At 54.9% G+C, this 13,027-nt stretch overlaps 1 protein-coding gene across 1 annotated transcript; it reads right to left on the reverse strand.

Annotated features, from left to right (window-relative positions):
* Positions 1-6,577: 6,577 nt before the first annotated feature.
* On the reverse strand, positions 6,578-11,323 carry TMEM121B (transmembrane protein 121B). Its single transcript, XM_058559134.1, has one exon. The coding sequence runs from the start codon at positions 8,822-8,824 to the stop codon at positions 7,085-7,087; it is 1,740 nt and encodes a 579-aa protein (XP_058415117.1). The 5' UTR covers positions 8,825-11,323; the 3' UTR covers positions 6,578-7,084.
* Positions 11,324-13,027: the final 1,704 nt, after the last annotated feature.

Genomic DNA, 13,027 nt, shown 5'->3' on the forward strand with positions numbered 1-13,027 from the left:
AGCACTTGTTGGATGTTCAGAGTGTGGAATACTGTGATGGTTTCTTCCCTTGCTGGAGCCAGGGCTCTACCTGGCAGCAGAGTGGCCCCCACCAGTGAGGTCCTGGTGCCCAGAAGCACACTTTCCATTTGGATTGCGTTCCTCACGCGCCTTGAGTTCTGGCTTTGCTGGCCTTTGAGGCCAGATACCCTCGACTGGCATTGTCCGCTATGCCCCCTTTACCTCCAGGGCTGCTGCCTTGCTTCCTGACGGTGTGCTGAGAGGGCTCACACACCATGCAGTTCACAGTGGACCCTGTGCAGTTCAGTGGCTTTTAGGGGTTCAGAGTTCAGCAACCATGAGCATAATCAATTTGAGAACATTTTTCTTACCCCAAAAAGAAACCCAGCACCCCTTCATCATCACCCCCAGCCCTCCTCACCTCCCTGTCCCTAGGCAGCCACTAATCTACTTTCCTTCTATGGATTTGCCTGTCGTGGACATGTCATATATAAATGGAGCCATCAAGTTCTCCAAGGCTTCTTGACCCTTTCTCTCCTGTTGTTCTCTTGTTCCTGCCACGTTCTCTCCTGCCCCCTTCCCTGGAGCCTGCAGTCACACACTGGTCTAAGCTCACCATCTGGAGATTCTGTCAGCCTGAGTGTGGCGTCTGCTCAGCCAGATGCCAAGAGCTTCAAGAGCGTGTATAAACGAGCCATGCCTTTGTTTCCGTGTGACTCTGAACCATGGCTGATAAAATCCAGCCTCACCCAGAAGAGCCCTCCAAGAATGGACGTCCTCCAAGCCGTGACATTGCCGCCTCTTGGGCCCTTCTCCTAAGTAGAGTGGAGCAGAGGTGGCTCGAGGTGGGCAGTGTGTGACCAAAGCCTGTGGTGGAGCGGCTGCCTGTGACTGGTGCCCAGCGCAGACCTGCGCGCTTCCACCGTGCCGGCCTCTGGCCCCTGTGTAGATGGCATGACTTTTTCATGCCTGCTGTCTTGGTCCCAGGGAGACAAAAAGGAGAATGATGAGATGGTGATCTGGATGTGGCTTGAGGCAGTGCTGCTGACAACTTTGATTCTAAACCAGTTTCTCTTTCCTGCTTAGGAAGGTCCTCAGAGGTGTTTAGGTTTTGAGTGGGTTTTATTCAGTCGCTTAAACATCCACTCAGCAGTTTGAGCTGGGATTTCTGAAGGCCAGGGTATGATGGATTTTACTTATTTCCTGTTTATCTTTGACTATTAAATAGGGCCTAAGGAGAGGGGTCCTTACAGTGCGGTGGGCGCTTTCAATCCTATGGCCTTTAGCCTCTGCACTCGAGGTTCTCCCTTCCCAAATAAAGAGGGGAGTGCCAGGCCTTGTTCTGCTCCAGGCTGGGCAAGAAAGTAAGGGCCCAGGTCCGCTTGTGCTCAGAGTGAAATGCAGAGCTGGTATTCTAGCCACAGCCTTGGGTCTCAGGTCAGGTGTGTTACAGAGAGAGCTTTCTTCAAAAGAGGCTGGAGACAGTTAACACAGGGCTGGAACCCTAGCTCTGCTGCTTGCCTGCTGAGTATCTTCCTTGGGTCTCAGGTTGCTCGTCTCTAAAATGGGTGCAGCAGGAGTTCCTACTTCATAGGGGTTTTGTGAGGAGTGGATGAAACATACACGTGAGCCCTCAGGTGGTGACCCGCACCGGGGAAGCATTCAATACGTGACAGCCGTCATTCGGTCCGGGTGTTGCCACACTGCCACACTGCTGCCTTTGCCGGGAGTCTGGAGGTTTCCTTAGGTCTCTTTGCCTCTTAACGAGGAGAAGCTCTCTGCCCTGATTCTGTGTCGGAGCAGCTGATGACCCTGGGGCACTGTTCACCTAGCCTCTTTTCCTGTCATTATTACTTTCTTCCTCGAGCGTTCGCTTTCTCGGATGATATGTGTGATCCAGTACTTGGCACATATTAAGAGCTCAGCAAGTGTGTTGGCTGAGTGAATATGCTCATTGTGGGAAAGTGGAAACAATATAGATGCTATAGATTATATATTATGGAAGAATATAAAATGAAGCAACTGCCTCCCAACCCATGGGGATAGGCTGTGAAGCTGGGGTGCCCCGCTGCTTTTTTGCCAGAATGGGACCCTTGCCACATGTCTGCTTCCCACCCATGGCCTCCTACATCACTCCTAAATGGCTTCCAGGTCCATCTCCTTTCTTTTGGTCTCTCTCCAGCTCTTCATGCCCTGCTGCCTCTCCCAGATCTCGGCACTGGGGCCACACTCTCGTCCTGTCCATTTAGGTTGGTTAAGGCAGGCGGGGCACCATGGTGAGCCAGCCTTGCCTGTAAGAGGAACACGCAATACCCTCTCTCATGATCTGAAGGATGCCAAGAAGTCTTGTCCAACATGCCTCCTCCCACCCTGGTACCTGGATTCCTTTCCTAGAAGGAGTCGCCCCTTAGGTTATTAACACCTTAGTATGAATTTCTACATCCTTCCTTTCTGATTAGAGAGGAAGAAGATACAACTGACCTGAGAAGAGGGAGCAGAAAGGAGAGGGTGAGGCACGATTGGCCGGACCCCTACTTTTGCCTGCACCCTGACATGGGTGTCCTGCCTGCTGGCTTTTGCTCCATGCCTCTTCCATTGGACTCACACGGAATATGAACATCAGCTCCTGCGTCTTAGCCAGAGCTGTACGGTGTTAATGAAGGGGAAGTTGAACCCAGTTAACAGCTAAAGTCTGAAGGCTGCCTGGAGTAGTGACTGCCTTTGGAGGCAGTCAGACCTAGGTTCAAATGTGGATTCCCTTCCTGACTGTAGTGTGGCATTCAGCAAGCCACTCCCTCTTCTGGACCTCAGGCAGTGGAGACAAACCTCCCTTGGAGGTGGCTGTGAGGATGAAACGAGCTAGCATGACACAGCCAAGCACAGGACGTGTTTCTGTGTCCTTCCCTTGGGCCAGAACTGCAGGGTCAGACTCAACCCTCAGGCAGGGCCCCAGGCTGGTCCCGCACTGCCCTTTCCTGAAGAACTGGCTCCTGCTCTTCTTCACCTGTGCTCCAGCTGACCCAAATCGGCGAGAGCTCGCTGCTTCACTGTGAGAAATGCGTAAATAGTTATAGCATGCTTAGTCAGATTAATCATCTTCTTTTACATCTAGATTTAGGAAGAAATGAAGATGTGGTCTTATGTTGTTCTGTAATTATTTTACATGTAAATTTTGTCCCCCATTATGATCATAAATGTCTTGCGGAAAAGGACCCTTTTTGCATAAGTCACCTTATTTAATTCTCACAGCCTTGTGAGGTAGGTATAAGTAATGACCACATTCCAGGAGGCCCGGCGAGTGCTCACAGCCACAGCTAGAAGGAGGCAGAGCAAGCTCTTCCCATGCTCGGGTTCTGTCCCTCTCGCCCTAGTGGGTCAAACCACCATGTGACCTTTGGAATGGCCAGAAGCATTGTCAGGCAACAGCCCAGAGTGGCTTGAATAGTACTGGCTGTCTCTGTGCTAAAAACATATATACAATAATTTTGTGTGTGCAGCCCGAATATTCTGTCCTAGACTTCGTAGTCCCCTTTGTGTTAAAAAAACAAAAACAAAAACAAACAGAAAACCATGGGCTTGTTCTTCCATTCATACATAAGAATTCATGCTTCTGGCTGGGGCGAGAGTAATAGAGAAGGGCAGAGTAATATTTAAAAATCAGTTTCTGAGCCAGCCCCGTGGCTTAGCGGTTGAGTGTGCGCGCTCCGCTGCTGGCGGCCCGGGTTCAGATCCCAGGCGCGCACCGACGCACCGCTTCTCCGGCCATGCTGAGGCCGCGTCCCACATACAGCAACTAGAAGGATGTGCAGCTATGACATACAACTATCTACTGGGGCTTTGGGGGCGAAAATAAATAAATAAAATTGTAAAATAAATAAATAAAAATCAGTTTCTCAGTCTTTCCCCCTTTGGTAAGTTATCCTTAGAAGGAAATGGGAGTGAAAGCCCTGGGCGGCTGAGGAAACCATGCCTAACCAGCGCCCATCTGAGTTAGCCCTGCCTACAGAAAGCCTGTGCAGACGCCCACCAGGTCAAGGCCAAAGCCACACTGTCTCTCTCAGCAGCATGCTGACTGCCTAGAAGGAAATAGCCAAGGTGTACCCATACTGTTAATGCAAACCTGTAAAATGATGACAAATGCCACAGCCACATTTAAGAATTTAGTAAGGAAACCAGGACAGGAAAGATCTCAAACCACACAGGAAGCTTGTCACAAGTCTCAAGTTTTTTATTTTCAGAACAGAGTCTGGTTTTATTTTTAAAAAGAGAAGGGGGGGAAAAAACGTGATAAATGCTAGTGAGGTGCCACTTCCTTTCCTCCAGGCTCTAACTGCCAGCCTGCTCTCTCCCACAGAAGCACAGGGACTCAGAACCAGGGCGTCCAGTCGGAACTGTCTTTGGAGAAGGTCTAGTCCAACCCCTTTCCAGAAGAGATGAGCAGTCAGAGGCCCAGATGAGGACGTGCCTTGTTTGCTCACATGTCAGGGGCAGGCAGTCTGGATTCTGAGCGCAGGGTTCTTTTCTGTGAACGGTACTGCTGGCATTGGCCTCAGGAGTCAGTACACCTCCTGGTTGTTAGACCCATGGAGAACATCTCCAGGTTGACCCCTGCACCACAGATGCCCCTAGAAAGCAAGAAAAATGAAGCTTTAGGGGGCATTTCTTGTTGTGAATGGGGCAAGGGAAGTAAGTAAAAGGACTCAAGAAAAACACACCAGAAGGAAGGGACTGACCCCTGAGCACAAAGAGCTTGCACCAAATATTTGAAAGAGGATGTCCAGGGGTAATTTGGGGGCCAGCAGACAGGGCCTGAACAGGCCTGGCCTCTGCCAGAATTGGCTTGGTGCCATCAGTCTCAATGTATCTAGGGAGTTGGCAGCGAACCGGAACCTATCACAGCCTCACACCAGAAACCCAACAGTACTAAGATTCCACAGTCAGTCACCCAGCAGGGATAGCGCCATGCGAACAGTAGAGAGGGTGTGGGCAGGGGGCCAGCCGGGTGCTGGCCATGGCTCAGACACAAAGTCCTTCACAGTCACTGAGATTAGGTAGCAGAGAAACAGCAAAGCTGGAGAGAGGATATGGGAACAGAGGGAGCAGCTAGTGGGACCCACCCAGGGCCTGGCCCCAGAACTTCAAGCACATGGAATTCAAAGGGAGAGAAGAGGAGTCAGGAGAGAAGACAGAAAAAAAAACAATTAGTTGCGAAATCCAACCAGCTAATACTGGACCTAGGAGGATGAGGGGCTGGGGGCACAGAGAGTGCATTGAGTGAACATTTTCCCCCATTACTCCCCACTCTGAGAGTAATGGGAGGCTCAGGAGAACTCCGGTCAAGCCATCAGCCCCTCTTGTGTCTCTGTCTACATGGATGTCTTCTGTCAACAAGTGCCCAAAGAAGTTGGGAGAGAAGGGCGCCAAGTGAAAAACTGTGGCCCAGAAAGCAAAAGTGATGTGTGACTCAAAGCTAGTGAGTGACAGTGTCCATGATATCTGGTCCTTTGTCCTAGTTTATCACACCACGCACAACTTCCCAAGCATGAGAATGGAGAAGGAAAACAAAACTTCTTACAATTTCACTCCACCCCATCCTATGACAAGGTGGAGGAAAGTGAGTATTTTCCGGCCTTGCTGCCAACTGTCCTCCTGCACTCTTACCTCCCCTAAAAATACTTATCCTGCCTCAAAGACTCCAAGACTGATGTCCCACATCAAGACTATAAGTGGGCAACACCTGGATGTCCCTTGTCATCAAACTCAACAAGAGGAATACCAGGGAGGAAGGCTGGGGAGGGTGGGGGGAGGAGGGTTTGCCCACCCTACTCCATGCAGCCTGCCTTTCCCTAGAGATTCTCTTAACCGGAGCAGAGAAGAAAGGTCACCACCACCCTTTCTGATCTACACCAAGCTTCTGAGAGAAAGGACAGATGGGGAATTGGGTTTCCTACTCCCTTGGGCCCATGGGAGGCTCACCTTCACATCTATCCAGGATCCCCACCAAAGCTGTTGTTCTGAGCCAAGATCTGACCCAGCCAGAAACAACCTTCAGGAAAGATAAGAGTTCTGGGTGCAGAGGGAGGGACAAAGGGAGGGAAAGCCAATGGCTGATACTCCACAGACCCTGTAATAACACTGGCACCAAACCCCAGCTGGATCTAGCAGCCAAGTTGAATGCAACTTCGGAGTATTTTGTCTTTATTTTTTGCAAGCAGCATCAGTGAATGATGCAACAAAAGTTGAAAGCACGGAGGTAGAATTGCTCACTCACCCAAGAAAGGGTGCAGTTTGGTCCTTAGAGTATGGACCCTCTCCTCCCCACAAGCTGAGAAGAGAGGAGTAGGATTGAGGAAGATCCTGGGTGAGCTTCTCCCTTGGAGGAGAGCAACTGGGCAGCCCCCAGGCACCCAGCTCTTTCTGGGAATTCATGGCCACAAATTCAGGTAGGAAAGAGGAGCGTGGTAGTATGTGTGGTGGGGAGGGCAGGGCCTCCCCAGACCTCCTACTGATTGCAAGGGGCCACAGGGTGGACACAGAAAACCACACACACACACACACACACACACACACACACACACACACATAGACTTTGCATCTACCATCTGGAAGAAATCCAATAGGTCATGGGAACAGTGGATTCTGGGTCAATTTCAAGGCATGGGACAATGGCCACTCACCACAGCCTAAAAGAAGCTGGCACTTCCAAGGAAGGGGGAAGGCCCAAGGCCCAGAGCCCCCTGTCTGGGCACCCCCTTTCCTCCATTCTCACCCACAATGGATAGGAATTAGCGTGGAGGTGGGAATAACAAGAAGCAGAGTGTCCAGCCCTTTGGAGGCTAGGATTAGGATAGGGCATGAAGAAGGGAGACTAGGGTAAGTGGACTTTCCTCCCTCACCATTAGCTACTTGGTCTCCCTCCAAGCAGTCTTGACTCAAGGGGTGCAGAAGGACACACCGGCCCTTAGCCCTATTAGCAGTTACCTCTTCCAAACACAGCCTGATCATATCTGGGTGAGGGAAGGTCTGAGGACAAGGGATCTGGGTCTCTCAACCCAAGATCCAGCCCCTCAAACCCTTATCTCCCTCAATTCTGGGAGGCCACAGCCAGGGTGTTGACATAGCCATGGGCCCCTCCCTCATTCTCCGAGATGCAGTGGCCCAACTGCGAGCCTCCCTGAGGTGGCGGCGGCGGCGGTGGGGCAGAGGGCGGAGCGCCGTAGCCTCCTCTGGCCCGACTGGGGGAGGCCCTACTCCCCCGGTCCCAACAGCCCTCCAGGGCCTCCAGGCCGCGGCAGCCAAGGAAGAAGACGTTCTTGAGCATGAAGATGGAGAGAGGCTGCTGGTAGCTCACCACCAGGAGGCAGCGCAGCGCCAGCAAGGGCACGTCCACCAGGCAGCCGCCCAGCAGGCGCAGAAGGCGGCTGCAGCTGCCGGGACGCGAGGCCTGGCCCCAAGACGAAGTTGCCGCGGCGGCGTTGAGCTCGTAGAGCCAGAGCACGGGCGACGCGAGGGTGAGGAAGTACACGGCGATGAGCAGGTAGCGCAGGTGCGCGGGTAGCGGCACGCGGCCCTCCAGCATCAGCTCCACCAGGGTGAAGCTGTCGAGCAGGTCCAGACACGTGCCCAGGAAGCAGCCGGCGGCGCGGTGCTGCTGGGGCTGCAGGAGCAGGGGTCCCGCCGAGCCAGGGGGGGCGCCCGCCTCGCTGATGGCCCGCACCAGGCTGTAGAGCAGGGGCACGGACAGCGCCATGGTGAGGCGGAAGCCCATGGTGCCGAAGGGAGCGCGTAGCTCGATGAGGTCCAGAATGGACGTGCCCAGGATGAGCACCACCTTGGGCGTGAAGGCGATGGAATAGATGAGCCAGGCCAGGTAGGCGAAGGCAAACTCGCCCGCCGCCCCAGCAGCCCCCGGGCCGCCCCCCGGGCCGCCCGCGCCCCCGCGGCCGCCGCGCGCCTTGGCCCCGGCCGCAGCCCCCGCGGAGGCGACCGAGGGGGCGGGCAGGTGCAGCGGCGGCGCCGCGTGGTGGTGGTGCTGGTGGTGGTTGTGCGCGCCGCTCGCCGCGCCGCCCCGACGGCCCCGGCTGTTCTTCGCGAAGAAGATGGCCCAGCCCGCCACCACCACCAGGTCCGTGGCGATCCAGGAGCACCAGTACAGGTCGGTGACGGCGATGAGGTACAGGTCCAGCAGACCGCCCTGCGCCAGCAGCAGCACCACGGACAGCGCCTGGTAGCCCCAGCGGCACCCCGGGCCGGGGGCACAGCCGCCGTGCCGACCCCGGCGGCCCGGGCGGCCGCAGCAACAGCAACACGAACAGCAGGAGGTGCCGCTGCCGGGGCTGGGGCCGCCGGCGCCCCCAGCCGAGCGGCCCCCTGGGCCCCCGACGGCCCCGGCCCCAGCGCCCCCGCCGAAGTCCGCGGCTGTCATGCTGCAGGAGGAGGTGGGCGTGGAGGTGGAGGAGGAGGTGGCGGCTGAGGAGGAGAAGGCGGCGGGCGCGGGGTTGGCGGCGGGGGCGCCCCCCTGAGCCGGGGGCCCCGCGAGCTCGGCGGCGGCGGCCGGCACCAGCGGCTTGCTGATGCTGATGCTCTCGTCGTCGTCCTCTCTCTCCGCGCCGGTGCTGCTGCTGGGGGAGCCGCAATCTGCCGGTCTGCCGCCGCCTCCCCCCCGGCTGGTGCTGGTGCTGGTGCTGCTGTCGCCCGAGCCTCTCCGGCCGCGGGAGGACCCCCCCCGGAGGAAGAGGGGCTGCAGCCGGGCGGCGGTGGGGGGTGGCGGGAAGGAGCCGGACGAGGTCGAGACCGAGCGGGGGTTGCCGAGCGCTGGGTGCATTGTCCTCCGAGGGGCTCCGGGGGGCTGCCCAGCTGCTCCCTCCCGGCCAAACCCGGGCTGGCGAGGCGGCGGAAGGGAGCAGGGCCAGCCGCCGCCTCCTCCCCGGCGGCTGGGACTCGTACCCGGGCCGGGCAGCAGCGGGATCCGGACTGGAGCCGCCGGACCGGGCGAGCCAAGCCCCGGGTGGCTGCGAGCGGGTAGGCGAGGGGCTGAACCCGCCGCGGTGACGGCGGGCGCGGCGGGGGCGGGGAGCGAGCCCGGGCGGAGGGAAAAGGAAGGCTGGCGGCGGGGAAACCAGGACTGGATTCAAGGGGGAGAGGAGGAGGAGAGCCCAGAGAAGGAGAAAGCCCGGCTCGCTGGATCAGCAGAAAGAAAAGGCGGAGGGGGATGCTGAGGCAGGAAAGTTGGGGCAGGGAGCCCTGTGGGCCTGGAGGATGACAGGGGAGAAGGATGCAGCGTCAGAACCAGGAGGGACGCTGGGTGGCAGGTGGGGGCGTGGGCGCTGGGGGGACCTAAACGGAGCATAGGATTCCTAGAGAGGCCGCTCCGAGGTCCCACCAGCTGAACCGCTGGAGCGTTAGTGACTGGATGGCCTTGGTCTCAGTGTGGACCGGCCTCCAAAAACCGGGCTCAAGTGACAGGTTCAGGCCTCTGCTCCTGGTCTGCACAGCTTCTTTGCAGGCAGCAGGGCAGCTCTGGCCTCTACCCTCTGTTCAGTGCCCTTTCTCCTGGGCCGTCCTGCCTCTCCTTAAGGCACTTAAAAACTAATTGGAAGAGTCAGGCCATACCAATGAAAGGACCAGGAACAGCAGCCCCAGACATAGATTTCTACATATTCATGTGCCTGCACTGGGTTCAGTGAGCCACCATCTGGGAGGTCCCCATTTCCAGTGAATTCCAGCTTGTGTGATCTCAGAATATAACTGCTCGGGAAGAGAGGGCAGGTGAAAGAATTGTTCATGTGGCCCCAGCCAAGCAGGGCTTTGGTATTCTCCAAAAGGTTTTCAAAGCGGGAATTGGAAATAGTAGGAAGATGTATCTAGAAGAGAGGAAAATAAAGGGACATTTAAAGGTAGGGATACCTTGATAAAAACAAAGGCTCAGAGGGGGTAATGGTGAATGTTACAGCCAGCTGCGGGGGACAGAAGGCACAGGGGCCCTGCATCTACAAGTCAGAGCTCACCCTGACTCGCCTCCATGACCGGGGCTGGAGATCGCACAGCAACTCAGGAAGACAGCAGGTGGAGTGATGCCTTTGGGGCTTTAGGGGAGAAACAGTGACTGGGGCAGTTGAGGCTCATATATAGTGCAAACATCCAGCCACATCACAGCAAGGCTGGAAGCTTGCCTGCCCCTTCCTCCTTCTTCACACATGCCAGGCTGCAAGTTCCCTGCCTTAACTTCACACTGGTAAAGCTGCTGCCACCAGGGCTCCCCTTCCTAGGGAACAGCACGCAGCACGAGGGAGGGGGCAGGGAACCACGGCACTCGGTTGCCCAGGCCTTGCCCCTAGATCTGCCTCTTGAATAAGAGTCAGTTTGAGCCAAACCTGCTTTCTCCAGTCTCTTGGAGGTCAGTCTGTACAATGAATCCATGGTAGATGTGGGAGTTAGAATCATTTCCACCTGCCCCTGGCACACACAACCTTTTAGAAGTTCTATGTCCAATCGTCCTGCAAGGCAGAGTGGGTATGATGGGGAGAGCTTGAGCTCTGGGGTTGGTGGTCTCAGCTCTGCCACTTCATTTGTGTAGTCTTGGACTGGTTATTTCACCTCTTGAGCCTCAGATTATCCAACTGTAAAAAGGGACCAGTGTCCATTTTAACAAGCTGTTGTATTAAGAGAGGTCGTGTGTCCAAAGTATTTAGCCCAGTGCCTGGAAGTTAAAGGTAGCAGGCGTTATCATCATAATTCCATTGAACTCATGTCTTAACTTCCCAGAGAACATTTACTCATAGCCCAGGCCACTAATGACTGTTTTCTGGGCTGGATTCCTTCCCGAAGCCACATTCAGAGATCTGCTCCCCGACAGCTTTGTACTTCAGTAAGTGCCAGGGAGCAAAACTGCTCTCATTAGGAGCAGTGGTTCTTGGAGCTGGTCTTCACAGGCTTCACAGTGTGAGAGAGTCAGCTGTGCCAGCTAGTGCCAAGGCCCACCCACGTGGGGCAAGGTGAGGAATAAATGGCGGATGCAGCCTGCACTCACGGGTGAGCATCACAGCAGGTCTGGCAGACATCAGGGCTGAGCCAGTCCAGGTTGAAAAGCGGATTGGGGAGCTGCCAACTGCTAATGGGAGTGATTACAGCAAGTCTCCCAGCTCTCCCCCAGGGAGAACACCAGCCAACAGCTAACCTGAAAGCTGGCCCAAGACTTCTGCTCAAGTGAATGAAGCAGTCGAAGAAGCAGAAGCAGCTGATGAAGGCAAAGAACTGGACTCCTGAAAGAACACTGACGAACGGGTCCCCACTCGCCACCCCCATGCTGCACTCCCCTACTCACACATGCTTCCCTCCTGCTCTCACCCGTCAGGCCTGACCCCTCATCCCACAGGTGCCTCTGTGAGGACAGCCACCCCCCTGATAACTTGGATTGTGACAGCCCTTGGAAGTGACCCTTTGTATTTCTGGGAAATGTGCTGTCAATCGGTCAGATTGACATTTCTGTATAAGATTCTTTAGCCCAATTTCTTTCAGGTCTGAGGCCCTGAATCAAAAGACCACGGACAATAAGGATGAGAAATCAGGGTACACGACAGAATAAGTTGGTGGTCTGAGTATTGGCGGGATCTCCTCTTTGCACTGGGTTTTTTCTAATCTTCTGTGTACGCACACACACAGCCTTTGCTTCAGCCTGGAAAGGGCTTGACGAAGATGTGACAAGAATGAGAAGGAAGGCGAAAAGACTCCCTCATATATAAAGTGAGTACAAACATCCCACAAGGATCTAGAAAAGGGAAGACAGTCTCCAAGCACCTCATGAGCACTTAGAGTCTATGCTAGATATCTTAGATACAATACCTGGAAACTGAGAGACAGAGAGGTAAAGCAACTTACTCCAAGTCACTCAGCTAGTTAAGGGCAGCATTTGGGTTAGATCTAAACTTCTGACTCTCAGCCCAGTGCTCTCACCTGCCTACCACTCTCCTTCTCACAAGCCTAGGATGGCAGCAGCTCATAGGCATTCCAGGAGACATGGACAAACTAAACAGCTTTCAACCCAAAAAATATTTCCCTAAGCACCTGTTAAATGCTGGGCTCTGGGTAAGGCTCATCTGGAGACCTAATATTCTTGTCCTCCTGGAACAGAAAGGCTAATGCTCACTGCCTTCCTGCAGCACAGTAGCTGGACTAGGAGGAAGGGAGAGAGGTCCCTAGTCAGCTCAGCAGCAAAGAAAAGCTCAGGGAGGCACGGCCAGCCTGTGCTAGTACTGAACTAGGGCCCAATTCCCTACTGATCCAGTCTCTGTTTACTATTACTGCCCTCTTTCACCTGCACAGCAAGAACAAAGAACAGGTCCAAAGGGAACACACGGGGGTGGCAGGGGGGCGGGAAGCCTCACAGGTGCTCCCTGTGAAAAGACACAAGCAGGGCCCTCTGGTTCCCAATTACACGGTCGCCATCCTGACTCTCAGAAAATGGAAGGGAAGTTGGCAGGAACTGTGACCGAAAGCAGGATGGGTCGCAAAGCGTTGGCTTATTAGGAACTTGAAGCGTCAAAACTGCTGTGAGAGCTCTCTGAAGACAGACACTCCAACGACCCTGACTCAGAGCTCCTCTCGTACCTGGAGCCAGGCTGTGCCTGGAGCTGCCGAGGATGTCTCACGGTGATGCTGCTACCCTCCTGGGTAAAGGAGAAGGCCCAGCATCAGCACCTCCGTGTGTCAGTCCCTGGGCTAGGTGCTGGGGTTCCAGAGACTGAGAAGCAGCAAGTCCTTTCCTAGGAGTCCAGACTGGGAGGGAGACAGACAAGTAAACAGCAAAGCACAATAAAGTATTATGAAGGTTACGATCAAATTCTATACAGGGTCCAGAAGACGTACAAAAGAGAATCAGTAAAGCCTGCAGAGAAGATGGGACATGAGAGCTATTGTGAAAGATAAGCCAACGTTGGTCAGCAGATAGGAGGTAGAGTCAGGTCAGGAGAACGTGGCAGGGTAAAAGGAGCAAGATGGACAAAGGACCTAAGGTATGAAATAGCACTTT

The sequence above is a fragment of the Diceros bicornis genome, chromosome 17 (assembly GCF_020826845.1).
Source record: "Diceros bicornis minor isolate mBicDic1 chromosome 17, mDicBic1.mat.cur, whole genome shotgun sequence".
NCBI classification, from domain to species: Eukaryota; Metazoa; Chordata; class Mammalia; order Perissodactyla; family Rhinocerotidae; genus Diceros; species Diceros bicornis.